The 27,828-nt window shown below is 44.7% G+C and overlaps 1 protein-coding gene across 1 annotated transcript; it reads left to right on the top strand.

Annotated features, from left to right (window-relative positions):
* Positions 1-27,828, top strand: SPATS2 (spermatogenesis associated serine rich 2). Its single transcript, XM_062510850.1, has 12 exons — positions 1-1,492; positions 6,620-6,699; positions 9,946-10,054; positions 11,281-11,330; positions 12,209-12,371; positions 13,968-14,060; positions 15,407-15,542; positions 17,215-17,273; positions 20,661-20,770; positions 25,404-25,506; positions 26,132-26,250; positions 27,646-27,828. The coding sequence occupies exons 1-12, from the start codon at positions 1,468-1,470 to the stop codon at positions 27,826-27,828; spliced, it is 1,230 nt and encodes a 409-aa protein (XP_062366834.1). The 5' UTR covers positions 1-1,467.

Raw genomic sequence — 27,828 nt, 5'->3', positions numbered from 1 at the left:
TAAATTTGGGATAAATTTGGGATAAATTTGGGATAAATGGGGGTGGAATTTGGGGATAAATTTGGGATAAATTTGGGATAAATTTGGGATAAATGGGGCTGGAATTTGGGGATAAATTTGGGATAAATTTGGGATAAATTTGGGATAAATGGGGCTGGAATTTGGGGATAAATTTGGGATAAATTTGGGATAAATTTGGGATAAATTTGGGATAAATGGGGGTGGAATTAGGGGATAATTTGGGATAAATTTGGGATAAATTTGGGATAAATTTGGGATAAATGGGGCTGGAATTAGGGGATAAATTTGGGATAAATTTGGGATAAATTTAGGGGATTTTCTTCCTTTATTTTGAGTTCCAGGGATTTTTATTTTGAAGGTTTTTAAGCTCCTTAAATTCCAGGTTATTTTTAATCCCTTTCTTATCAAACCCTTTATTTTGAATTCCAGTTTTTAATTCCTTGGGGTTTAATCCTTTTATTTTAATTCCTTTCTTTCTGATCCCTTTATTTTTTTTCCAGGGTTTTGTTTAAATTCCAGATTTTTTTTCTTATCCTTTAATTCCAGGGGATTAAAAATCCATTTTTTCCCCCCAGGTATTTGAATAAATTATTTTTTTTTTATTCCAGTTTTTTTTTTTTATTGTCCTTATTTTCAATTCCAGAGTGTTTCAATTTTTTTTTTTTTTTTAATCCCAGGAGTTTAAAATTATTTTTTTTTTCAGGCGTTTTTTAAATTCCTTTATTTTTATCTCCAGATTTTTTTTATCTTTTAATTCCAAGGGTCTTTAATTCTTTTAATTCCAGGATTTATTTTATCCTTTAATTCCAAGATTCTTTTATTCCAATTTTTAAATATATTCTTTAATTCCAGTTTTTTTTTAATACATTCTTTAATTCCAGTTGGTTTTTTTTGAAATTCCAGGTTTTAATTCTTTAATTCCAGGATTTTTCTTTTATCCTTTAATTCCAAGATTCTTTTATTCCATTTTTTAATACATTCTTTAATTCCAGTTTTTTTTTTAATACATTCTTTAATTCCAGTTGGTTTTGTTTTTTTTTTTTTTAATTCCAGATTTTAATTCTTTAATTCCAGGATTTATTTTTTTATCCTTTAATTCCAAGATTCTTTTATTCCTGTTGTTTATTTTTTAATGTATTCTTTAATTCCAGAGATTTTTTTTTTTTTTTAATTCCAGGTTTCTTTTATTCCAGGATTTTTTTTATAATTCCAGTTTTTTTTCATCCTTTAACTCCAAAGTTTTTTAATTTATTTTTTTTTTAAAAATTCCTTTCTTTAATTCCCATTTTTTTATTGCTTTTCTTTCCTTTTCCTACTCCAACATTTTTTTTTTTTTCTTTCAGGAAATTTTTTCCTCCTTTGGACATTCCCAAAATAAAAAAAAAAAAAACCAAACAAAAAAAATCCCAATTTTCTTCTCCAAAACTTCTGGAATTCCACCCAAAGATGTCCAGGAAACAGCAGCCCAAAGGTAGGAGCTCCCAAAAAGCCCCAAGAAAGTGCCTGGGAATTGTGGAGATGGAAAAGGGGGGAAAAAAGGGGGAAAATTGGGGGAAAATTGGGAAAAAAAGAGAGAAAATGGGGCAGGAAAAGGAGGAAAAGTGAGGGGAAAATGGGAAAAAAAAAGAGGGAAAATGAAGGGGGGGGAGAGGGAAAAATTGGGAAAAAAGGGAAAAATTGGGGAAAAAAGAGGGAAAAATTAGGGAAAAATGAGGGGAAAAAAAGAGGGAAAAATTAGGGAAAAAATGAGGGGAAAAAAAGAGGGAAAATTGGGGGAAAATTGGGGAAAAAAGAGGGAAAAATGGGGGAGGAAAAGGAGGAAAAATGAGGGGAAAATGGGAAAAAAAAGAGGGAAAATGAAGGGGGGGAAGAGGGAAAAATAGGGAGAAAAAGGGAAAAATTGGGGAAAAAAAGAGGTAAAATGAGGGGAAAAAAGAGGGGGAAAATTGGGAAAAAAGAGAGAAAATGGGGGAGGAAAAGGAGGAAAAATGAGGGGAAAATGGGAAAAAAAAGAGGGAAAATGAAGGGGGGAAAGAGGGAAAAATTGGGAAAAAAGGGAAAAATTGGGGAAAAAAGAGGGGAAAAAATGAGGGGAAAAAAAGAGGGAAAATTGGGGGAAAATTGGGGAAAAAAGAGGGAAAAATGGGAGAGGAAAAGGAGGAAAAATGAGGGGAAAATGGGGAAAAAAAAGAGGGAAAATGAAGGGGGGAAAGAGGGAAAATTGGGGAGAAAAAAGGGAAAAATTGGGGGAAAAAAGAGGGAAAAATTGGGGAAAAAAGAGGGAAAAATTAGGGGAAAAAAAGAGGGAAAATGAAGGGGGGGAAAGAGGGAAAAAATGGGGAGAAAAGAGGGAAAATTGGGGAAATTGGGGGGAAAAAGAGGAGAAAATGAGGGGAAAAAAAGAGGGAAAATTGGGGAAAAAAGAGGTAAAATGAGGGGAAAAAAGAGGGGGAAATTGGGAAAAAAAGAGGGGGAAAATTGGGAAAAAAGAGAGAAAATGGGGGAGGAAAAGGAGGAAAAGTGAGGGGAAAATGGGAAAAAAAAGAGGGAAAATGAAGGGGGGAAAGAGGGAAAAATTGGGAAAAAAGGGAGAAATTGGGGAAAAAAGAGGGAAAAAATGAGGGGAAAAAAAGAGGGAAAATTGGGGGAAAATTGGGGAAAAAAGAGTGAAAAATGGGGGAGGAAAAAGAGGAAAAATGAGGGGAAAATGGGAAAAAAAAAAGAGGGAAAATGAAGGGGGGGAAGAGGGAAAAATGGGGGGAAAAAAGAGGGAAAAATTAGGGAAAAAATGAGGAAAATGAAGGGGGGGAAAATGAGGGGGGGAAATTGGGAAAAACAGGGAAAAGGGGGAGGAAAATGAGGGAAAAAGAAAGGGAAAAATTGGGGAAAAAAGAGGGAAATTAGGGGGGAAAAGGGAAAATTGGGATAAAGGGAAAGAAGAGGGAAAATTGGGAAAAAAAAGGAAAATGAGGGGAAAAAAGAGGGGAAAAAGGTGGGAAAATTGGAATAAAAGAGGGAAAATGAGAGGGGGAAAAGAGGGAAAATTGAGGGAAAATTGGAATAAAAAAGAGGGAAAAGGGGGAGGAAAATGAGGAAAAATGAGGGGGGGAAGGAGGGGGAAAAAAGAGGGAAAATTGGGAAAAAAAAGGGAAAATGAGGAAAAAAAGAGGGAAAATTGGGAAAAAAGGGGTGGATCAGAAAATTGGGAAAATGAGGAAAAAAGGGATGGGAAAAACTGAGGGAAAATGGGAAAAGGGGAAAAAATGAGGGGGAAAAGGGAAAAGAAAAAGTGAGGAAAAATGGGGGAAATAAGGGAAAAAATGAGGGGAAATTGGGGAAAATGAGAGAAAAAAAAGAATTGGGGGAAGGGAAAAATGGGGGAAAACAGAGGGAAAATGGGGAAAAAAGGGAAAAATGGGGGAAAAAAGGGGAAAAAGGAGGAAAAAATTGGAAAAATGTGGGAAAAAGGCAGAAAATGGGAAAAGCAAAAATGAGGGGAAATGAGAGGAAAAAATGAGGGGAAAATGGGAAAAATGTGGGAAAAAAATGCAGAAAATGGGAAAAATGAGGGGAAAAAAAGAGGGAAAAAAAGGATAAAAATGATGGAAAAATGGGAAAAAATGTGGGAAAAAAGGCAGAAAATGGGAAAAGGAAAAATGGGGAAAATGGGAAAAATGAGGGATAAAAATGGGAAAAATGTGGGGAAAAAATGCAGAAAATGGGAAAAGGAAAATGAGGAAAAATGAGGGGAAAAAATGAGGGAAAAAATGAGGGAAAAAAGGGAAAAATGTGGGGAGAAAAGAAAATGGGAAAAAGGAAAATGAGGAAAAATGGGAAAAATGAGGGGGAAAATGAGGGAAAAATGAGGAAAAAAGGGGAAAAATGATGGAGAAAAATGGGAAAAATGAGGGGAAAAAAGAGGGATAAAAAGGGGGAAAAAAGGGAAAAACTGAGGGGAAAAAGGCAGGAAATGGGAAAAGGAAAAATGGGGAAAATGAGGAAAAAATGAGGGAAAAATGAGGGAAAAAAAGAGGGAAAAAAGGGGAAAAATGAGGGAAAAAAGGGGAAAAATGTGGGGAAAAAAGAAAATGGGAAAAAGGAAAATGAGGAAAAATGGGGAAAATGAGGGAAAGAATGAAGGAAAAAAGGGGGAAAATGTGGGAAAAAAATGCAGAAAATGGGAAAAGGGAAATGAGGAAAAATGAGGGGAAAAAATGAGGGGGAAAATGAGGGAAAAAAAGGGAAAAATGAGGAAAAAAGGGGAAAAATGATGGAGAAAAATGGGAAAAATGTGGGAAAAAGGCAGAAAATGGGAAAATGAGGAAAAATGAGGGGGAAAAAGAGGGATAAAAAGGGGGAAAAAAGGGAAAAATGAGGGGAAAAAGGCAGAAAATGGGAAAAGGAAAAATGGGGAAAATGAGGGGAAAAAAGGGGAAAAGGATGGAAAAAAATGGGAAAAATGAGGGATAAAAAGGGGAAAAATGAGGAAAAAATTGGGAAAAATGTGGGAAAAAGGCAGAAAATAGGAAAAGGAAAAATGGGGAAAATGAGGGAAAAAAGGGGAAAAAGATGGAAAAAAAAGGGAAAAATAAGGGAAAAATGGGAAAAATGTGGGAAAAAATGCAGAAAATGGGAAAAGGGAAAATGGGGAAAATGAGGGAAAAAAAGAGGGATAAAAAGGAGAAAAAAGGGAAAAATGAGGGAAAAATGAGGAAAAAAGGGGAAAAATGATGGAGAAAAATGGGAAAAATGTGGGAAAAAGGCAGAAAATGGGAAAAGGAAAAATGGGGAAAATGAGGGAAAAAAGGGGAAAAGATGGAAAAAAAAGGGAAAAATGAGGGAAAAAAAGGCAGAAAATGGGAAAATGGGAAAATGAGGGAAAAGAGGGAAATGCTGCAAAGCAAGTGGAAAAAAGGGAATTTTGGGGATTTTTGGGATCTCTGTTTAATTGGGATTTTCTGGAGGAATTTTTCATCCCTGTCACTGGGGGCAAAAAAAAAAAAAAAAAAAAAACCAAAAAAAACCCCAAAAAAACCCCTGGAAAATGTGGGGAAAAAATGGAAAAACTGGAAGGAAAAACCAGGTGGAAAAACCCAAATGTGGGGATTTTTATAAAAAAAATGGGAATTCTCTTTTATTCCCAAATTATTTGGGGTTTGTTTTTTTTTTTTTTTTTTTTTTTTTTTTTGGGATCCATCCCTTCACAATTCAACCGTTTTCCTCAAAAAAAAATAAAAATAAAAAAAATAAATAAAAAAAATTCCACTTTTTGGAGCTAAAATTCCATTACAAAAAAAAAAAAAAAAACCCCAAAAATCAGATTTCAAATCCCAAAATTTCCTTTTTATTTAACCCCAAATTTTCCAGGGAGTTTTTATTGAGTTTTTTTTTTTTTTTTATTTTTTTTTCCCATTTATTTTTTTTTCCTTTCCCCCTCCCCCCCCCCCCAATTAATTTATTTTTTTTTTTGTTGTTTTTTTTTGGGATGAGAGGATTTTTTTTTTTTTTCCATGGAATGTTAATTCCAGAGGGTGTTTGCAGTGGGGGAGGGGCCTCGTTAGTCTTTATTTGTCTTTAATTAATTATTGAGAGGCAATTCCAGGTTCTTTCCCAGAGGGAAATTCCAGGGATTTTCTGGGATAATTGACCAGATGGATCCTGAAAGATGATCCCAAAAAAAACCCCTAAAAATAAAAAAATTGGGATTTAGGGAGTGGGAAAAAAGGGGGGAAATAGGGAGAAAAAAAATGGGATTTTTGGGGGGGATTTTAGGGGAAAATCGGGGATTTTTTTGGGAAAAAAATGGGATTTTTTTAGGGGGGAAATGGGGAATTCTTGGGGGAAAATTGGGGAATTTTGGGAGAAAAATTGGGGAATTCTGGGGGCAAAATAGGAATTTTTGGGGGGGAAATTGGGATATTTTTAGGGGGAAAAATCGGGATTTTTGGGGGGGGCAATGGGGAATTTTTGGGGGAAAATTGGGATTTTTTTTGGGAAAAAAATGGGGGAATTTGGGGGGGAAATTGGGTTTTTTTTTTAGAGGGAAAATGGGGATTTGGGGGGAAAAAATGGGGAAGTTTGGGGGAAAAATTTGGATTATTTTAGGGGAAAAAGCAGGGATTTGGGGGGGGGAAGTGGAATTTTCTGGGGGAAAAGTGGGAATTTTGGAGAAAAAGTGGGAATTTTGGGGATTGGAGCTTCCTGGAGCTGGAATTTTGGGAATTAAAATTCCTGAGGTTGGAATTTTCTTGGGATTGGGACTTGCTGGGGTGGGAAAGTTGGGATTGGGGTGGGAATTTTGGGATTGGGAAGGGAATTTTTGGGATTAAGGAGGGAATTTTGGGATTGGGGTGGAAATTTTGGGTTGGAATTTTGGGATTGGGGAGGGAATTTTGGGTTGGAATTTCAGGATTTGGGCAGAAATTTCCGGATTAGGGAGGAAATTTTGGGCTGGGAGTTTTGGGATCGGGGTGGGAATTTTGGGATCAGGGTGGGAATTTCGGGCTGGAATTTCAGGATCAGGGCAGGAATTTTGGGATCGGGGCGGGAGTTGGAGGATTGGGGTCCAGCATTCCCAGGAAATTCCCGTTTCCCGCAGATCCCTCGGGGTTCGTGTTCGACGCTCGCTCCGGGGCCGTGCGGGCTCAGGGCAGCAGCTCTGAGAACATGAAGGAGAAGGTGCCCAGCATTCCCAAATTCCCAATTCCCAGCATTCCCAAATTCCCAGTGCCCAGCATTCCCAAATTCCCAGTGCCCAGCATTCCCAAATTCCCAATTCCCAACATTCCCAAATTCCCAGTGCCCAGCATTCCCAAATTCCCAATTCCCAGCATTCCCAAATTCCCAATTCCCAGCATTCCCAAATTGCCAATTCCCAGCATTCCCAAATTCCCAGTGCCCAGCATTCCCAAATTGCCAATTCCCAGCATTCCCAAATTCCCAGTGCCCAGCATTCCCAAATTCCCAGTGCCCAGCATTCCCAAATTCCCAATTCCCAACATTCCCAAATTCCCAGTGCCCAGCATTCCCAAATTCCCAGTGCCCAGCATTCCCAAATTCCCAGTGCCCAGCATTCCCAAATTCCCAATTCCCAGCATTCCCAAATTCCCAATTCCCAACATTCCCAAATTCCCAGTGCCCAGCATTCCCAAATTCCCAGTGCCCAGCATTCCCAAATTCCCAGTGCCCAGCATTCCCAAATTCCCAATTCCCAACATTCCCAAATTCCCAGTGCCCAGCATTCCCAAATTCCCAATTCCCAACATTCCCAAATTCCCAGTGCCCAGCATTCCCAAATTCCCAATTCCCAACATTCCCAAATTCCCAATTCCCAACATTCCCAAATTCCCAGTGCCCAGCATTCCCAAATTCCCAATTCCCAACATTCCCAAATTCCCAGTGCCCAGCATTCCCAAATTCCCAATTCCCAACATTCCCAAATTCCCAATTCCCAACATTCCCAAATTCCCAGTGCCCAGCATTCCCAAATTCCCAGTGCCCAGCATTCCCAAATTCCCAATTCCCAACATTCCCAAATTCCCAGTGCCCAGCATTCCCAAATTCCCAGTGCCCAGCATTCCCAAATTCCCAATTCCCAGCATTCCCAAATTCCCAGTGCCCAGCATTCCCAAATTCCCAATTCCCAACATTCCCAAATTCCCAGTGCCCAGCATTCCCAAATTGCCAATTCCCAACATTCCCAAATTCCCAGTGCCCAGCATTCCCAAATTCCCAATTCCCAACATTCCCAAATTCCCAATTCCCAACATTCCCAAATTCCCAATTCCCAACATTCCCAAATTCCCAGTGCCCAGCATTCCCAAATTCCCAATTCCCAACATTCCCAAATTCCCAGTGCCCAGCATTCCCAAATTCCCAATTCCCAGCATTCCCAAATTCCCAGTGCCCAGCATTCCCAAATTCCCAGTGCCCAGCATTCCCAAATTCCCAATTCCCAGCATTCCCAAATTCCCAGTGCCCAGCATTCCCAAATTCCCAGTGCCCAGCATTCCCAAATTCCCAATTCCCAACATTCCCAAATTCCCAGTGCCCAGCATTCCCAAATTGCCAATTCCCAACATTCCCAAATTCCCAGTGCCCAGCATTCCCAAATTCCCAATTCCCAACATTCCCAAATTCCCAATTCCCAACATTCCCAAATTCCCAATTCCCAACATTCCCAAATTCCCAGTGCCCAGCATTCCCAAATTCCCAATGCCCAGCATTCCCAAATTCCCAATTCCCAACATTCCCAAATTCCCAGTGCCCAGCATTCCCAAATTCCCAATTCCCAGCATTCCCAAATTCCCAGTGCCCAGCATTCCCAAATTCCCAGTGCCCAGCATTCCCAAATTCCCAATTCCCAACATTCCCAAATTCCCAGTGCCCAGCATTCCCAAATTCCCAGTGCCCAGCATTCCCAAATTCCCAATTCCCAACATTCCCAAATTCCCAGTGCCCAGCATTCCCAAATTGCCAATTCCCAGCATTCCCAAATTCCCAGTGCCCAGCATTCCCAAATTCCCAATTCCCAGCATTCCCAAATTCCCAGTGCCCAGCATTCCCAAATTCCCAATTCCCAACATTCCCAAATTCCCAGTGCCCAGCATTCCCAAATTCCCAGTGCCCAGCATTCCCAAATTCCCAATTCCCAACATTCCCAAATTCCCAGTGCCCAGCATTCCCAAATTGCCAATTCCCAACATTCCCAAATTCCCAGTGCCCAGCATTCCCAAATTCCCAATTCCCAACATTCCCAAATTCCCAATTCCCAACATTCCCAAATTCCCAGTGCCCAGCATTCCCAAATTCCCAATTCCCAACATTCCCAAATTCCCAGTGCCCAGCATTCCCAAATTCCCAATTCCCAACATTCCCAAATTCCCAGTGCCCAGCATTCCCAAATTCCCAATTCCCAACATTCCCAAATTCCCAGTGCCCAGCATTCCCAAATTCCCAGTGCCCAGCATTCCCAAATTCCCAGTGCCCAGCATTCCCAAATTCCCAGTGCCCAGCATTCCCAAATTCCCAATTCCCAACATTCCCAAATTCCCAGTGCCCAGCATTCCCAAATTCCCAGTGCCCAGCATTCCCAAATTCCCAATTCCCAGCATTCCCAAATTCCCAGTGCCCAGCATTCCCAAATTCCCAGTGCCCAGCATTCCCAAATTCCCAATTCCCAACATTCCCAAATTCCCAGTGCCCAGCATTCCCAAATTCCCAATTCCCAGCATTCCCAAATTCCCAGTGCCCAGCATTCCCAAATTCCCAATTCCCAACATTCCCAAATTCCCAGTGCCCAGCATTCCCAAATTCCCAATTCCCAGCATTCCCAAATTCCCAGTGCCCAGCATTCCCAAATTCCCAGTGCCCAGCATTCCCAATTCCCAGCATTCCCAAATTCTCTATTCCCCAGAATTCCCAAATTTCCACTTTTCCAGCTTTTCCCAATTCCCAGAATTCTCAAATCCCCAGGATTCCCAATTCCCAGAATTCCCATTTTTCCCAGTATTTTCCCACCTTTCCCCCACATTTTCCATGGAATTCTCCTCGTTTCCCGTACTTCTCCCACCTTTTTTTCCCGTTTTTTTCCCGTTTTTTTCCTGTGTTTTTCCTGTGTTTTTCCCGTTTTTTTCCCGTTTTTTCCCGTGTTTTCCCTGTATTTTCCCCCATGTTTCCCCCGTGTTTCCCCCATGTTTCCCCCGTGTTTCCCCCATGTTTCCCCCATGTTTCCCCCGTGTTTCCCCCGTGTTTCCCCCGTGTTTCCCCCATGTTTCCCCCGTGTTTCCCCCGTGTTCCCCCCGTGTTTCCCCCATGTTTTCCCCATGTCCTTCCCATGTTTCCCCCATGTTTCCCCCATGTTTCCCCCGTGTTCCCCCCGTGTTTCCCCCGTGTTTTCCCCATGTCCTTCCCATGTTTCCCCAGGTGCAGGCCGTCCGTGCCGTGGTTCCCAACCGCAGCAACACCGAGATCGTTCTGGTGCTGCAGCATTTCGACAACGCCGTGGAGAGAGCGGTGCACGCCTTCGTGGAGGGTGGGCAGGAAACCCGGGAACGGGACCGGGAACGGGACCGGGAACGGGACCGGGATCCGGGAATGGGACCGGGAATGGGGCTGGGAGTGGGACTGGGATCCGGGAATGGGATCTGGGAATGGGATCTGGGATCCGGGAACGGGACCGGGAACGGGACCGGGAACGGGACCGGGATCCGGGAATGGGACCGGGAATGGGATCCGGGAACGGGACCGGGAATGGGACTGGGAGTGGGACTGGGATCCGGGAATGGGATCTGGGAATGGGATCTGGGATCCGGGAACGGGACCGGGAATGGGATCTGGGAACGGGATCTGGGATCCGGGAATGGGACCGGGAATGGGATCCGGGAATGGGACCGGGAATGGGATCCGGGAATGGGACTGGGATCCGGGAATGGGACCGGGAATGGGATCTGGGAATGGGACTGGGATCCGGGAATGGGACCGGGAATGGGATCTGGGAATGGGACCGGGAATGGGATCTGGGAATGGGAAAGGGAATGGGACTGGGAGTGGGACTGGGAATGGGATCTGGGAATGGGATCGGGAATGGGATCGGGAATGGGATCCGGGAATGGGATCTGGGAATGGGACCCGGGAATGGAACCCGGGAATGAAATCTTGGAATTCCGGGGAAGAAATCTGGGAATTCCAGGAACTAAATCGGGGAATTCTGGGAATGAAATCTGGGAATTCTGGGAATTAAATCCGGGAATGATCAGGGCAGTGCAGGCCTTAATGGAGTGTCAGGAATTCTGGGAATGCTGGGAATAAAATCTGGGAATTCTGTGAATAAAATCTGGGAATTCTGTGGATGAACCGGGCAGTGCAGGCCTTCATGGAGGGTGGGAAATCTGGGAATTCTGGGAATAAAACCTGGGAATGCTGGGATTTCTGAGAGGGAATTTGGGAATTCTGGGATTTTGAAGGGAATTATGGGGTTTGGGCTGGAATTTTGGGAATTCTTAGGAGGGAATTTTTGGGATTTTAGAAGATTTGGGTTGGAATTTGGGGTGGAATTTTTGGGATTTGGGAGGATTTGTGTTGGAATTTGAGGAATTTTTGGGGTTTGGGCTGGAATTTTTGGGATCGGGGAGGATTGGGTTTGGAATTTTGGGATTTGGGAGCTTTGGAGGAGATTTGAAATGGAATTTTTGGGATGGAATTTAAGGAATTCTCCTTTTCCCCCTCCTCATTCCCAACTTTTCCCATTTTTTTTCCCAGGAAATGCCAGTGAGGTGCTCAAGGAATGGACAGTGACTGGGAAAAAAAAGGTAATTCCCAAAAAATTCCCCAAAATTCCCCAAATCCCATTCCCTGAGGAATTAACCCTGGAATTTCAGGATCCACAGGAATCCCAGCAGAGCCAACATTCCCAAAATTCCAGGGCCTGGAATTTCCATGGAATTTTCACATCCAGGGCTTGTTTTATTCCTGGGATCATCCAGCTTTAAATCCCAAAATTCCCAGTGGGAATCCCGCGTAAAAATGGAATTTTTTCCCAATTTTTCCCGTTTTTTTTTTCCTAATTAAAGCAAATATTTTTTCCCCATTTTTTTCCCCCATTAAAATATGGAATTTGCCCCAATTTTTTTCCCATTTTCCCCCCAAATTTTAATTTTTCCCAATTAAAATCTGGATTTTCCCCACTTTTTCCCAATTTTTTCCCCATTTTTTCCCCATTTTTTCCCCATTTTTTCCCCATTTTTTCCCCATTTTTTCCCATTTTTTCCCATTTTTTCCCATTTTTTCCCATTTTTCCCCCATTTTTCCCCCATTTTTCCCCATTTTTTCCCCATTTTTTCCCCATTTTTTTCCATTTTTCCTGATTTTTCCCAATTTTTCCCCATTTTTCCTGATTTTTCCCAATTTTTCTTGATTTTCCCCATTTTTCCCGATTTCCCCCATTTCCCCCCCATTTTTCCCCATTTTTCCCAAATTTTTCCCAATTTTTTCCCCTGATTTTTCCCAATTTTTTTCCCAATTCTTCCCCATTCCACTGTTTTTTCCATTTTCCCATTTTTTTCCCCATTTTCCAATTTCCCCCCATTTTTTCCCATTTTTTCCCATTTTTTTTCCCCCCATTTTCCCCATTCCTCCCCCCCTCCCGTTTTTTCCCATTTCTTTCCCTTTCTTTTCCCATTTTTCCCAGAACAAGAAGAAAAAAGCCAAATCCCAGCCCGGCCCCTCCCCCCCGCTTCCGGAATCCTGGGAAAAGTTGGGAACGGCGGGGAGGGGGATGGGCGGTTGCCACGGCAACCACGGCGGGCGGGAATCGCCGGGAACGCCGCGAGAGCCCGGAGAGCCCGGAGCAGGTGGGCAGAAAATCCGGGAATTCTGGGAAAAAATCCGGGAATTCCGGGGAAAAAATCTGGGGATTTGGGGGTTTGGGGGAAAAAATCTGGGAATTCTGGGTAAAAATCCGGGAATTCCGGGAAAAAGATCTGGGGATTTGGGGATTTGGGATAAAAATCCGGGAATTCCGGGAAAAAATCCGGGAATTCTGGGAAAAAATCTGGGAATTCCGGGAAAAATATCTGGGAATTTGGGGAAAAAAATCTGGGAATTTGGGGATTTGGGGGAAAAAATCTGGGAATTTGGGGAAAACATCTGTGAATTCCGGGAAAAAAAATCTGGGAATTTGGGGGTTTAGGGTAAAAATCCAGGAATTTGGGGAAAAATCTGGGAATTTGGGGACTTGGGGAACAAATCTGGGAATTCTGGGAAAAAAATCTGGGAATTTGGGGATTTGGGGAAAGAAATCTGTGAATTTGGGGATTAGGGGAAAAAAATCTTGGAATTTGGGGATTTGGGGAAAAAAATCTGGGAATTCCGGGAAAAAAATCTGGGAATTTTGGGGCAAAAAATCTGGGAATTTGGGGATTTGGGGTAAAAATCCAGGAATTCCGGTAAAAAAATCCGTGGATTTGGGGAAAAAAATCTTTGAATTTGGGGGGAAAATGTCTGGGAATTGTGGGAAAAAATTTCAGGATTCCAGGAAAAAAAATCTGGGGATTTAGGGAAAAAATTTGGGAATTGTGGGAAAAAATTGGGGAAAAATCCAGGAATTCCAGGGAAAAAATCTGGGAATCTGGGGGAAGAAATCTGGGAATTTGGGAAAATTTGGAATTTGGGGGAAAATCTGAGAATTTTTTGGGAAAATCAAGGAATTTTTTGGGAAAATTAGGAATTTTAGGGAAAAAATCTGGGAATTTGGGGGGAAACATCTGGGAAGTTGGGATTTTGGGAAAAATCTGGGAAATTTCAGGAATTTTGGTATGGGAAAATCCAGGAATTTGGGAAAATTGGGAATTTAGGGGAAATTGGGAATTTAGGGGAAATTGGGAATTTTGGGGAAATTGGGAATTTCTGGGAATTTTGGGGGAAATTGGGGATTTTGGGATTTGGGGAGAATCCAGGAATTCAGGGAAAATTGGGAATTTGGGCAAAATTGGGTATTTGAGGGGAAATCTGGGAATTTGGGGAAATTCAGAATTTGAGGAAAATTGGGAATTTGGGGCAAAAAATCTGGGAATTTGGGGGGTAAATCCGGGAATTTTGGGAATTTTGGGATGGGTAAATCCAGGAATTTGGGAAAATTGGGAAACTGGGAATATGGGGAATTTGAGGAAAACTGGGAATTTTGGGATGGGAATTTTGGGGGAAAAAATCTGGGAATTTTGGGGGGAAATCCGGGAATTTTGGGAAATGGAGAAATTTGGGAATTTTGGCGAAGTTCTGGGAATTTGGGGGAAAATTTGGAATTTTTGGGAAAAAAGTCTGGGAATTTTGGGAAAATCTGGGAATTTTGGACAGAAAAAAATCCTGGAATTTCTGGGAATTTTGGGGAAATTAAGGAATTTCTTGGAATTCCTGCCACTCCCAAGGGTAATTTTGTTTTTTTCCTGCAGTTCTGGGGAACGGAATTCCCAATTTTCCCAAACAATCCCAAATCCCAACCCCCACACGGAGCAGCCCCGGATCCCCCGGGGGGAAAAAAATGGGTAAGGAAAAAAATATGGGAATTTTGGGGAAAAAATGGGAATTTTGGGAGGAAAAAATGGGAATTTTGGGAGGAAAAATGGGAATTTTGGGAGGAAAAATGGGAATTTGGGAAAATGGGAATTTTGGGAGGAAAAATGGGAATTTGGGGAGGAAAAATGGGAATGATTGCATTGTTGGGAATTTTTGGGAATGTGGGAATTTTGGGAATCTTTGGAAAAGTTGGATTTTTTTTCTGGGATTTTTTTGGGAATTGTTTGGAATATTGGGGAATTTTTTGGGAATATTGGAATTTTTGGGGTGTTGTTGGGAATTGTTGGGAATGTTAAAATGCTGGGAATTTTGGGGAATTTTTGGGAATCTTGGGAATGTTGGGAACGTTGGGAATGTTGGGATGTTGGGAATTGTTGGAAATGTTGGGAATGTTTGGAACGTTGGGATGTTGGGAATTGTTGGGAAGTTTTGGGAACATTGGGAATTTTTGGGATTTTGTCACTCATTGCTGGTCATCATTGGTGATCGTTGGCCGTTGTTGGTGATCGTTGGTGATCGTTGGCCATTGTTGGTGATCGTTGGTGATCATTGGTGATCGTTGGTGATCGTTGGCCATTGTTGGTGATCGTTGGTGATCGTTGGTGATCATTGGCCATTGTTGGTGATCGTTGGTGATTGTTGGTGATCATTGGCCATTGTTGGTGATCGTTGGTGATCATTGGCCATTGTTGGTGATCGTTGGTGATCGTTGGTGATCGTTGCTGATCATTGGCCATTGTTGGTGATCGTTGGTGATCGTTGGCCATTGTTGGTGATCGTTGGTGATCGTTGGTGATCGTTGCTGATCATTGGCCATTGTTGGTGATCGTTGGTGATCGTTGGCCATTGTTGGTGATCGTTGGTGATCGTTGGTGATCGTTGGTGATCGTTGGTGATCGTTGGCCATTGTTGGTGATCGTTGGCCGTTGTTGGTGATCATTGGCCATTGTTGGTGATCGTTGGTGATCGTTGGTGATCGTTGGTGATCATTGGCCATTGTTGGTGATCGTTGGTGATCATTGGTGATCGTTGGCCATTGTTGGTGATCGTTGGTGATTGTTGGTGATCATTGGCCATTGTTGGTGATCGTTGGCCATTGTTGGTGATCGTTGGCCGTTGTTGGTGATCGTTGGTGATCGTTGGTGATCGTTGGCCGTTGTTGGTGATCGTTGGTGATCGTTGGTGATCATTGGCCGTTGTTGGTGCTCGTTGGCGCTCGTTGGAATTGTTGGCGGTCGTTGTTCGTTGTCGGAATTGTCGGTGATTTTTTTCTTTTGGCGATGTTCTGGTGATTTGGTGCCGCGGCGCCGCGCAGGGCCCAGCCTGGAGAAGTCTCTGAAGGAGCTGCAGCGCTGCCGCGCCGGCCTGGGCCGGCTCCGCGCCCTGCTCCGCGAGCAGGGGGACAATTCCCTCAGGAGAGCCCGCGCCGCCTTCGGGGACATCCACGGCTGGTAGGGCTCGGGCTTCCTGGGATTCCCCAAAACTCCTGAAATTCCCCAAAATTCCTGAAGTTCCCCAAAAACTCCTGAAATCCCCCCCCCCCCCCCCCCCAACAAAAAAAAATTCCTGGGATTCTGGGAGGATTCAGGGAGATCCAGAGCTCATCAGGGATTCCCAAAATTCCCCAAATTCGCCAAATTCATAAAATTCCCAAAAATTCCCGGGGTTTGGGAGCCTTCGAAAGAGATCCAGAGCTGGTCAGGGATCCCAGAATTCCTGAAATTCCCAAAAAATTCCAAGAATTCCCCAGAATTCCAGAGGTTTGGGAGCTTTCAGCGAGATCCAGAGCTGGTCAGGGATACGGGATTCCCCCAAATTCCCAAAATTTCCCAAATCCCCCAAATTCCCAAAATTCCCAGAATTCCCAAAATCCTGGGGGTTTGGGAGCAATCCAGGGAGAGCTGAGCTGGTCGGGATTCCCGAGAGAATTCCCAAAAGAATTCCCGAAAGAATTCCCACAATTCCAGGCTGTTGTGCTGCTGTGGACGATGGGAAAAGGGAATTTTTGGAGGAATTTTGGGGAATTTTGGGAAGGAATTCCTGCCCTCTCCCTGCTCGTTCCCATCCCCAATTCCCCATTTGCCTTTTTTCCCATTTTCCCATTTTTCCTTTCCCATTTTTCCTTTCCCATTTTTCCTTTTCCCTTTTTCCTTTTCCCTTTTTCCTTTTCCCATTTTTCCTTTCCCATTTTTCCTTTTCCATTTTCTTTTCCCATTTTTCCTTTCCCATTTTTCCTTTCCCATTTTTCCTTTCCCATTTTTCCTTTCCCATTTTCCTTTCCCATTTTTCCTTTTCCATTTTCTTTTCCCATTTCCTTTTCCCATTTTTCCTTTCCCATTTTTCCTTTTCCCATTTTTCCTTTTCCCATTTTCCCGGCTCCGGGCGCCCCCTGGTGGCGATTCCCACCCAGAATTCCCCCTGCAATTCCTGCCCAGAACTTCCCTTTTCTCCTTTTTCCCCCCCTTTTCCCCCCTTTTTTCCACTTTTTCCTTTTTCTTTTTTCCCTTTCCCCACCCTTTTCTCCCTTTCTTCCCTTTTTCCCTTTTTTCCTCTTTTCCCCCTTTTTCCATTTTTTCCTTTTCCCCCTTTTCCCTCCCTTTTTCCCCATTTTTTCCATTTTTTCTTTTTTTTATTTTTTCCCTTTTTCCCCTTTTTTCCCTTTTCCCCCTTTTTTCCCCTTTTTTCCTTTTCCCCTTTTCCCCCTTTTTTCCCCTTTTCCACCTTTCCCATCTTTCCCACCCCTAAACCCTTCCCCTTTTCCCTACTTTTTTCCCCTTTTCCTTTTTCTCCCATTTTCCCCCATTTTGTTCCCACTTTTCCCCATTTTTCCCTGTTTTTTTCCCGTTTTTCCTTTTCCCCCCAATTTTCCCATTTTCCCAATTTCCCCCATTTCTCCCAATTTTTCCCTCCTTCCCCCCATTTTTCCCTCTTTTCTCCTTTTTTTCCCAGATTCCCTCCCATTTTCCCTTCCCCCCCCCCATTTTTCCCTGTTTCCCTCCCATTTTCCCCGTTTTTTTTCCCTGGCTTTTTTTCCCATTTTCCCTCATTTTCCCCCACTTTCCCCATTTTTTGCCATTTTCCCTTTTTTTTTTCCCATTTTCCCCATTTTTCTCCCCATTCCAGCCTCATGGATCGGGAGGTCGCTCTGCTGGCCGAGATGGACAAAGTCAAGGCAGAAGCAAGTGAGGAAAAAAATTCCCAAAATTCCCAAAATCCTCAAATCCCCATTAATTCCCAAAATTCTCTAATTCCCCAAATCCCAAATTCCCAAAATTCCAAATCCCCATTAATTCCCAAAATTCTCTAATTCCCCAAATCCCAAATTCCCAAAATTCCCAAAATCCCAAATCCCCATTAATTCCCAAAATTCTCTAATTCCACAAATCCCAAATTCCCAAATCCCCATTAATTCCCAAAATTCTCTAATTCCCCCAAATCCCAAATTCCCAAAATCCCCAAATCCCCATTAATTCCCAAAATCCCCACATTCCCAAATTCCCTCAATTCCCCAAAATTCTGAAAATCCCCAACATTCCCCAAATCCCCAAATTCCCCAAAATTCCCAAAACCCCCAACATCCGCCAACTTCCCCAAATTCCCCCAAAATCCCAAACCCCAAAATCCCCCAAATTCCCCAAAATCCCAAACCCCCAAAGTCCCCCAAATTCCCCATTAATTCCCAAAATTCCTCATTTCCCCAAAATTCCCAAAATCCCCAACATTCCCCAAATTCCCCAAAATCCCCAAATTCCCCAAAATCCCCAAATTCCCCAAAATCCCCAAATTCCTCAGTTCCCCATTAATGAGTTCATTAATGACCCCCTGCAGTGCAGTTCCCCAGGGTTCCCTTAATGAAAGATTTAATGAGGGAGTTAATTAATTAATTCAGTTAATGAGGGAGTTAATGAGGGAGTTAATGAATGAGTTAATGATTGAGTTAATGAATGAGTTAATGAATGAGTTAATGAGGGAGTTAATGATTGAGTTCATTGATGAGTTCCTGATTGAGTTCCTGACGGAGTTCATTAACGGAGCTGTTAATGAGTTCATTAATGAGTTCATTAACGGAGCTGTTAATGAGTTCATTAATGAGTTCATTAATGAGTTCATTAACGGAGCTGTTAATGAGTTCATTAATGAGTTCATTAACGGAGCTGTTAATGAGTTCATTAATGAGTTCATTAACGGAGCTGTTAATGAGTTCATTAATGAGTTCATTAACGGAGCTGTTAATGAGTTCATTAATGAGTTCATTAATGAGTTCCTGACGGAGTTCATTAACGGAGCTGTTAATGAGTTCATTAATGAGTTCATTAATGAGTTCATTAACGGAGCTGTTAATGAGTTCATTAATGAGTTCATTAACGGAGCTGTTAATGAGTTCATTAATGAGTTCATTAACGGAGCTGTTAATGAGTTCATTAATGAGTTCATTAACGGAGCTGTTAATGAGTTCATTAATGAGTTCATTAACGGAGCTGTTAATGAGTTCATTAATGAGTTCATTAACGGAGCTGTTAATGAGTTCATTAATGAGTTCATTAACAGAGCTGTTAATGAGTTCATTAATGAGTTCATTAACGGAGCTGTTAATGAGTTCATTAATGAGTTCATTAACAGAGCTGTTAATGAGTTCATTAATGAGTTCATTAACGGAGCTGTTAATGAGTTCATTAATGAGTTCATTAACAGAGCTGTTAATGAGTTCATTAATGAGTTCATTAATGAGTTCATTAACGGAGCTGTTAATGAGTTCATTAATGAGTTCATTAACAGAGCTGTTAATGAGTTCATTAATGAGTTCATTAATGAGTTCATTAACGGAGCTGTTAATGAGTTCATTAATGAGTTCATTAACAGAGCTGTTAATGAGTTCATTAATGAGTTCATTAACAGAGCTGTTAATGAGTTCATTAAGGAGTTCATTAACAGAGCTGTTAATGAGTTCATTAATGAGTTCATTAATGAGTTCATTAACGGAGCTGTTAATGAGTTCATTAATGAGTTCATTAACAGAGCTGTTAATGAGTTCATTAATGAGTTCATTAACAGAGCTGTTAATGAGTTCATTAAGGAGTTCATTAACAGAGCTGTTAATGAGTTCATTAATGAGTTCATTAACGGAGCTGTTAATGAGTTCATTAATGAGTTCATTAACGAAGCTGTTAATGAGTTCATTAATGAGTTCATTAACGGAGCTGTTAATGAGTTCATTAATGAGTTCATTAACGGAGCTGTTAATGAGTTCATTAATGAGTTCATTAACAGAGCTGTTAATGAGTTCATTAAGGAGTTCATTAATGAGTTCATTAATGAGTTCATTAACGGAGCTGTTAATGAGTTCATTAATGAGTTCATTAATGAGTTCATTAACGGAGCTGTTAATGAGTTCATTAATGAGTTCATTAACGGAGCTGTTAATGAGTTCATTAATGAGTTCATTAATGAGTTCATTAACGGAGCTGTTAATGAGTTCATTAATGAGTTCATTAACGGAGCTGTTAATGAGTTCATTAATGAGTTCATTAATGAGTTCATTAACGGAGCTGTTAATGAGTTCATTAATGAGTTCATTAACAGAGCTGTTAATGAGTTCATTAATGAGTTCATTAATGAGTTCATTAACGAAGCTGTTAATGAGTTCATTAATGAGTTCATTAACAGAGCTGTTAATGAGTTCATTAATGAGTTCATTAACGGAGCTGTTAATGAGTTCATTAATGAGTTCATTAATGAGTTCATTAACGGAGCTGTTAATGAGTTCATTAATGAGTTCATTAATGAGTTCATTAACGGAGCTGTTAATGAGTTCATTAATGAGTTCATTAATGAGTTCATTAACGGAGCTGTTAATGAGTTCATTAATGAGTTCATTAACGGAGCTGTTAATGAGTTCATTAATGAGTTCATTAATGAGTTCCTGACGGAGTTCATTAACGAAGCTGTTAATGAGTTCATTAATGAGTTCATTAATGAGTTCATTAACGGAGCTGTTAATGAGTTCATTAATGAGTTCATTAATGAGTTCATTAACGGAGCTGTTAATGAGTTCATTAATGAGTTCATGAACGGAGCTGTTAATGAGTTCATTAATGAGTTCATTAACAGAGCTGTTAATGAGTTCATTAATGAGTTCATTAACGGAGCTGTTAATGAGTTCATTAATGAGTTCATTAACGGAGCTGTTAATGAGTTCATTAATGAGTTCATTAATGAGTTCCTGACGGAGTTCATTAACGGAGCTGTTAATGAGTTCATTAAGGAGTTCATTAATGAGTTCATTAACGGAGCTGTTAATGAGTTCATTAATGAGTTCATTAACGGAGCTGTTAATGAGTTCATTAATGAGTTCATTAATGAGTTCATTAACGGAGCTGTTAATGAGTTCATTAATGAGTTCATTAACGGAGCTGTTAATGAGTTCATTAATGAGTTCATTAACAGAGCTGTTAATGAGTTCATTAATGAGTTCATTAATGAGTTCATTAACGGAGCTGTTAATGAGTTCATTAATGAGTTCATTAACAGAGCTGTTAATGAGTTCATTAAGGAGCCCCTCCCTGCCCCAGTGCAGCTGCTGGCGCTCCGGCTGCGCCGGGCCGAGGCCCTGCGGGATCTCACCGAGGCGGCTCCGGGAATGTCGGAGGAGCAGCTCCAGGAGCTCCGCGCGGACATCAAGGTGATCCCAAGGAATTCCCACAATTCCGACCCCGATCCCAATGGGAATTCCCATTTTTTCCCATCTTCCCCACCCCATTCCTGACAGGAATTCCCATTTTTTTCTGTCCCTTTCCTGGGTCGAAATTCCGGTTTTCCCCTTTCCCTTTGCCAATGGAATTCCCATTTTTCTCATTTCCCCATTCCCAGAGGGATTTTCCCCCATTCCCAGTTGGATTCCCCCATTCCCAGTTGGATTCCCCCATTCCCAGTTGGATTTTCCCCATTCCCAGTTGGATTTTCCCCATTCCCAATTGGATTCCCCCATTCCCAGTTGGATTCCCCCATTCCCAGTTGGATTCCCCCATTCCCAGTTGGATTTTCCCCCATTCCCAGTTGGATTCCCCATTCCCAGTTGGATTTTCCCCCATTCCCAGTTGGATTTTCCCCCATTCCCAGTTGGATTTTCCCCATTCCCAGTTGGATTTTCCCCATTCCCAGTTGGATTTTCCCCATTCCCAATTGGATTCCCCCATTCCCAGTTGGATTCCCCCATTCCCAGTTGGATTCCCCCATTCCCAGTTGGATTTTCCCCCATTCCCAGTTGGATTCCCCCATTCCCAGTTGGATTTTCCCCCATTCCCAGTTGGATTTTCCCCCATTCCCAGTTGGATTCCCCCATTCCCAGTTGGATTTTCCCCATTCCCAGTTGGATTTTCCCCATTCCCAGTTGGATTTTCCCCATTCCCAATTGGATTCCCCCATTCCCAGTTGGATTCCCCCATTCCCAGTTGGATTCCCCCATTCCCAGTTGGATTTTCCCCCATTCCCAGTTGGATTCCCCATTCCCAGTTGGATTTTCCCCCATTCCCAGTTGGATTTTCCCCCATTCCCAGTTGGATTTTCCCCCATTCCCAGTTGGATTTTCCCCCATTCCCAGTTGGATTTTCCCCCATTCCCAGTTGGATTCCCCCATTCCCAGTTGGATTTTCCCCATTCCCAGTTGGATTTTCCCCATTCCCAATTGGATTCCCCCATTCCCAGTTGGATTCCCCCATTCCCAGTTGGATTTTCCCCCATTCCCAGTTGGATTCCCCATTCCCAGTTGGATTTTCCCCCATTCCCAGTTGGATTCCCCATTCCCAGTTGGATTCCCCCATTCCCAGTTGGATTTTCCCCATTCCCAGTTGGATTTTCCCCCATTCCCAGTTGGATTCCCCATTCCCAGTTGGATTTTCCCCATTCCCAGTTGGATTTTCCCCCATTCCCAGTTGGATTCCCCCATTCCCAGTTGGATTTTCCCCATTCCCAATTGGATTCCCCCATTCCCAGTTGGATTCCCCCATTCCCAGTTGGATTCCCCCATTCCCAGTTGGATTTTCCCCCATTCCCAGTTGGATTCCCCATTCCCAGTTGGATTTTCCCCCATTCCCAGTTGGATTTTCCCCCATTCCCAGTTGGATTTTCCCCCATTCCCAGTTGGATTCCCCCATTCCCAGTTGGATTTTCCCCCATTCCCAGTTGGATTCCCCCATTCCCAGTTGGATTCCCCCATTCCCAGTTGGATTTTCCCCCATTCCCAGTTGGATTCCCCCATTCCCAGTTGGATTTTCCCCCATTCCCAGTTGGATTTTCCCCCATTCCCAGTTGGATTCCCCATTCCCAGTTGGATTCCCCCATTCCCAGTTGGATTCCCCCATTCCCAGTTGGATTCCCCCATTCCCAGTTGGATTCCCCATTCCCAGTTGGATTCCCCCATTCCCAGTTGGATTCCCCATTCCCAGTTGGATTCCCCCATTCCCAGTTGGATTCCCCATTCCCAGTTGGATTCCCCCATTCCCAGTTGGATTCCCCCATTCCCAGTTGGATTTTCCCCATTCCCAATTGGATTCCCCCATTCCCAGTTGGATTCCCCCATTCCCAGTTGGATTCCCCCATTCCCAGTTGGATTTTCCCCCATTCCCAGTTGGATTCCCCATTCCCAGTTGGATTTTCCCCCATTCCCAGTTGGATTTTCCCCCATTCCCAGTTGGATTTTCCCCCATTCCCAGTTGGATTCCCCCATTCCCAGTTGGATTCCCCATTCCCAGTTGGATTCCCCATTCCCAGTTGGATTCCCCCATTCCCAGTTGGATTTTCCCCCATTCCCAGTTGGATTCCCCCATTCCCAGTTGGATTTTCCCCCATTCCCAGTTGGATTCCCCCATTCCCAGTTGGATTCCCCATTCCCAGTTGGATTCCCCCATTCCCAGTTGGATTTTCCCCCATTCCCAGTTGGATTTTCCCCCATTCCCAGTTGGATTCCCCCATTCCCAGTTGGATTCCCCATTCCCAGTTGGATTCCCCCATTCCCAGTTGGATTCCCCATTCCCAGTTGGATTCCCCCATTCCCAGTTGGATTTTCCCCCATTCCCAGTTGGATTTTCCCCCATTCCCAGTTGGATTTTCCCCCATTCCCAGTTGGATTCCCCCATTCCCAGTTGGATTCCCCCATTCCCAGTTGGATTCCCCCATTCCCAGTTGGATTCCCCCATTCCCAGTTGGATTTTCCCCCATTCCCAGTTGGATTCCCCATTCCCAGTTGGATTCCCCCATTCCCAGTTGGATTCCCCCATTCCCAGTTGGATTCCCCCATTCCCAGTTGGATTCCCCATTCCCAGTTGGATTCCCCCATTCCCAGTTGGATTCCCCCATTCCCAGTTGGATTTTCCCCCATTCCCAGTTGGATTCCCCCATTCCCAGTTGGATTCCCCATTCCCAGTTGGATTCCCCCATTCCCAGTTGGATTCCCCCATTCCCAGTTGGATTTTCCCCCATTCCCAGTTGGATTTTCCCCCATTCCCAGTTGGATTCCCCATTCCCAGTTGGATTTTCCCCCATTCCCAGTTGGATTCCCCCATTCCCAGTTGGATTTTCCCCCATTCCCAGTTGGATTCCCCATTCCCAGTTGGATTCCCCCATTCCCAGTTGGATTTTCCCCCATTCCCAGTTGGATTCCCCCATTCCCAGTTGGATTTTCCCCCATTCCCAGTTGGATTCCCCATTCCCAGTTGGATTTTCCCCCATTCCCAGTTGGATTTTCCCCCATTCCCAGTTGGATTCCCCCATTCCCAGTTGGATTCCCCATTCCCAGTTGGATTCCCCCATTCCCAGTTGGATTCCCCCATTCCCAGTTGGATTCCCCCATTCCCAGTTGGATTCCCCCATTCCCAGTTGGATTTTCCCCCATTCCCAGTTGGATTCCCCATTCCCAGTTGGATTTTCCCCCATTCCCAGTTGGATTTCCCCATTCCCAGTTGGATTCCCCCATTCCCAGTTGGATTTTCCCCCATTCCCAGTTGGATTTTCCCCCATTCCCAGTTGGATTCCCCCATTCCCAGTTGGATTCCCCCATTCCCAGTTGGATTCCCCATTCCCAGTTGGATTCCCCCATTCCCAGTTGGATTTTCCCCCATTCCCAGTTGGATTTTCCCCCATTCCCAGTTGGATTTTCCCCCATTCCCAGTTGGATTCCCCCATTCCCAGTTGGATTCCCCCATTCCCAGTTGGATTCCCCCATTCCCAGTTGGATTCCCCATTCCCAGTTGGATTCCCCCATTCCCAGTTGGATTCCCCCATTCCCAGTTGGATTTTCCCCCATTCCCAGTTGGATTTTCCCCCATTCCCAGTTGGATTCCCCCATTCCCAGTTGGATTCCCCATTCCCAGTTGGATTCCCCCATTCCCAGTTGGATTCCCCCATTCCCAGTTGGATTTTCCCCCATTCCCAGTTGGATTCCCCCATTCCCAGTTGGATTCCCCATTCCCAGTTGGATTCCCCCATTCCCAGTTGGATTCCCCCATTCCCAGTTGGATTTTCCCCCATTCCCAGTTGGATTTTCCCCCATTCCCAGTTGGATTCCCCATTCCCAGTTGGATTTTCCCCCATTCCCAGTTGGATTCCCCCATTCCCAGTTGGATTTTCCCCCATTCCCAGTTGGATTCCCCATTCCCAGTTGGATTCCCCCATTCCCAGTTGGATTTTCCCCCATTCCCAGTTGGATTCCCCCATTCCCAGTTGGATTTTCCCCCATTCCCAGTTGGATTCCCCATTCCCAGTTGGATTTTCCCCCATTCCCAGTTGGATTTTCCCCCATTCCCAGTTGGATTCCCCCATTCCCAGTTGGATTCCCCATTCCCAGTTGGATTCCCCCATTCCCAGTTGGATTCCCCCATTCCCAGTTGGATTCCCCCATTCCCAGTTGGATTCCCCCATTCCCAGTTGGATTTTCCCCCATTCCCAGTTGGATTCCCCATTCCCAGTTGGATTTTCCCCCATTCCCAGTTGGATTTTCCCCCATTCCCAGTTGGATTCCCCCATTCCCAGTTGGATTCCCCATTCCCAGTTGGATTTTCCCCCATTCCCAGTTGGATTCCCCATTCCCAGTTGGATTTTCCCCCATTCCCAGTTGGATTCCCCCATTCCCAGTTGGATTCCCCATTCCCAGTTGGATTCCCCCATTCCCAGTTGGATTTTCCCCCATTCCCAGTTGGATTTCCCCATTCCCAGTTGGATTCCCCCATTCCCAGTTGGATTTTCCCCCATTCCCAGTTGGATTCCCCATTCCCAGTTGGATTCCCCCATTCCCAGTTGGATTCCCCCATTCCCATTCCCAGCACTTTGTGAGTGAGCGGAAGTTCGATGAGGAGCTGGGCAGGGCCGGGCGCTTCGGCTGCGACCTCCAGGGGCTGAGGGAGAGCATCGGAGCCTTCGGGAAAGGTGGGAATTCCGGGAATTCTGGGAATTGCGTCCCGGAAAAATCTCCTGCAGGGGATGAGGGGGAGCATCGGAGCCTTCGGGAAAGGTGGGAATTCCGGGAATTCTGGGAATTCCGTCCCGGAAAAATCCCCTGCAGGGGATGAGGGGGAGCATCGGAGCCTTCAGGAAAGGTGGGAATTCCGGGAATTCTGGGAATTCCGTCCCGGAAAAATCCCCTGCCGGGGATGAGGGGGAGCATCGGAGCCTTCGGGAATTCCGGGAATTCCGGGAATTCAGCCCCGGAAAATCCCGTGGGAATTTCTCCTGGTGGGGCCTGGATGGGTCTGGGGTCTCCCATTGGAAAATCCCACCCGGAGCCCGGCACCGTTCCCAGTCCATCCCAGTCCATCCCAGTTCCATCCCAGTTCCATCCCAGTTCCATCCCAGTCCATCCCAGTCCCTCCCAGTTCCATCCCAGTCCCTCCCAGTCCATCCCAGTCCCTCCCAGTCCCTCCCAGTCCATCCCAGTCCCTCCCAGTCCATCCCAGTCCATCCCAGTCCATCCCAGTCCCTCCCAGTCCATCCCAGTCCATCCCAGTCCATCCCAGTCCCTCCCAGTTCCATCCCAGTCCCTCCCTCTCTGCAGTTTCCCACCCCAGGCCGAGCTATTCCAGCCGCTCCCGCTGCAGCTCCGGCCCCGCAATTCCCACGGGATCAGCTCCGGGATCAGCTCCGGGATCCCCCGAGGAGAGCGCGGCCCCACAGGTGGGAATTGGGATTGGGATCGGGAATTTGGGAATGGGAATTTGGGATCGGAAATGAGAACTGGGATCGGGAATTTGGGATTGGGAATTTGGGATTGGGATTGGGAATTTGGGATCGGAAATAAGAACTGGGATTGGGAGTTTGGGATCGGGAATTTGGGATTGGGAATTTGGGATCGGAAATAAGAACTGGGATTGGGAGTTTGGGATCGGGAATTTGGGATTGGGATTGGGAATTTGGGATCGGGAATTGGGATTGGGAATGGGGTCAGGGAATGGGAATTTGGCATCGGGAATTTTGGATTGGAAATGAGAACTGGGATTGGGAATTTGGGATTGGGGGTTTGGGACTGGGGATGGGAATTTGGGATTGGGGGTTTGGGATTGGGAATGGGGATTTGGGATTGAGAATTTGGGATTGGGAATAGGAACTGGGAATGGGAATTTGGGATTGGGGGTTTGGGACTGGGAATGGGAATTTGGGATTGGGAATAGGAACTGGGAATGGGAATTTGGGATTGGGGGTTAGGGACTGGGATTGGGATCGGGAATTTGGGATTGGGAGTTTGGGAAGGGGGGTTTGGGATTGGGAATTTGGGATCAGGGAATGGGGTCAGGGTTTGGGAATTGGGATTTACAATGGGAATTTGGGATTGGGATTGAGAACGGGATCGAGGTTGGGAATAAGGGTTCAAATGGGAATGGGATTGGGAATGGGATCGGGAATGGGATCAGGGAATGGGATCGGGAATGGGATCAGGGAATGGGATCAGGGAATGGGATCGGGAATGGGATCAGGGAATGGGATCAGGGGTTTGGAATTGGGTCAGGAATGGGATCAGGGGTTGGGATTGGGATCAGGGAACGGGATCAGGGAATGGGATCAGGGAATGGGATTGGGAATGGGATCAGGGAATGGGATTGGGAATGGGATCGGGATTGGGATCAGGGAACGGGATCAGGGAATGGGATCAGGGAATGGGATCGGGAATGGGATCAGGGAATGGGATTGGGAATGGGATCAGGGAATGGGATCAGGGAATGGGATCTGGGAATGGGATCAGGGAATGGGATCAGGGAATGGGATCGGGAATGGGATCAGGGGTTTGGAATTGGGTCAGGAACAGGATCAGGGAATGGGATCAGGGAATGGGATCAGGAATGGGATCTGGGAGTGGGATCAGGGAATGGGATCAGGGAATGGGATCGGGAATGGGATCAGGGAATGGGATCAGGGAATGGGATCGGGAATGGGATCAGGGAATGGGATCAGGGAACGGGATCAGGGAATGGGATCAGGGGTTTGGAATTGGGTCAGGAACGGGATCAGGGTTGGGGTTGGGAATGTTGGGATCCGGGGCCAGCACACAGGAGGGACTTCGGGATCATTCCCCAGGATTTGGGATTTGGGACCTTCCCCCTTCTCCCACAGCGGAGCCGGAACCCCCCGGGATCCTGCGGGCCCAGCCCCTCCCCCCAGCGCCCCCCTGGAATTCCCAAAAATCTCGGGGACCCCAAAAGGCGCCCGGGACCCCCTGGAAAACCCCGCAGGAGCCGCCCTGAGGGGGCCAATTCCTGA

Source organism: Cinclus cinclus, chromosome 30, assembly GCF_963662255.1.
Source record: "Cinclus cinclus chromosome 30, bCinCin1.1, whole genome shotgun sequence".
Lineage (NCBI taxonomy): Eukaryota > Metazoa > Chordata > Aves > Passeriformes > Cinclidae > Cinclus > Cinclus cinclus.
Note: the sequence above shows the minus strand (reverse complement) of the source record. Positions and strands in the feature narration are given on the sequence as shown.

Bases quoted from the DNA above. Each gene is read 5' to 3' on its own strand.
- SPATS2 (XM_062510850.1), top strand. From the start codon at position 1,468: ATGTCCAGGAAACAGCAGCCCAAAG. The intron at 6,700-9,945 runs GTGCCCAGCATT...ATGTTTCCCCAG, and splicing joins CTGAGAACATGAAGGAGAAG to GTGCAGGCCGTCCGTGCCGT. The intron at 25,507-26,131 runs GTGGGAATTCCG...CCCTCTCTGCAG, and splicing joins CATCGGAGCCTTCGGGAAAG to TTTCCCACCCCAGGCCGAGC.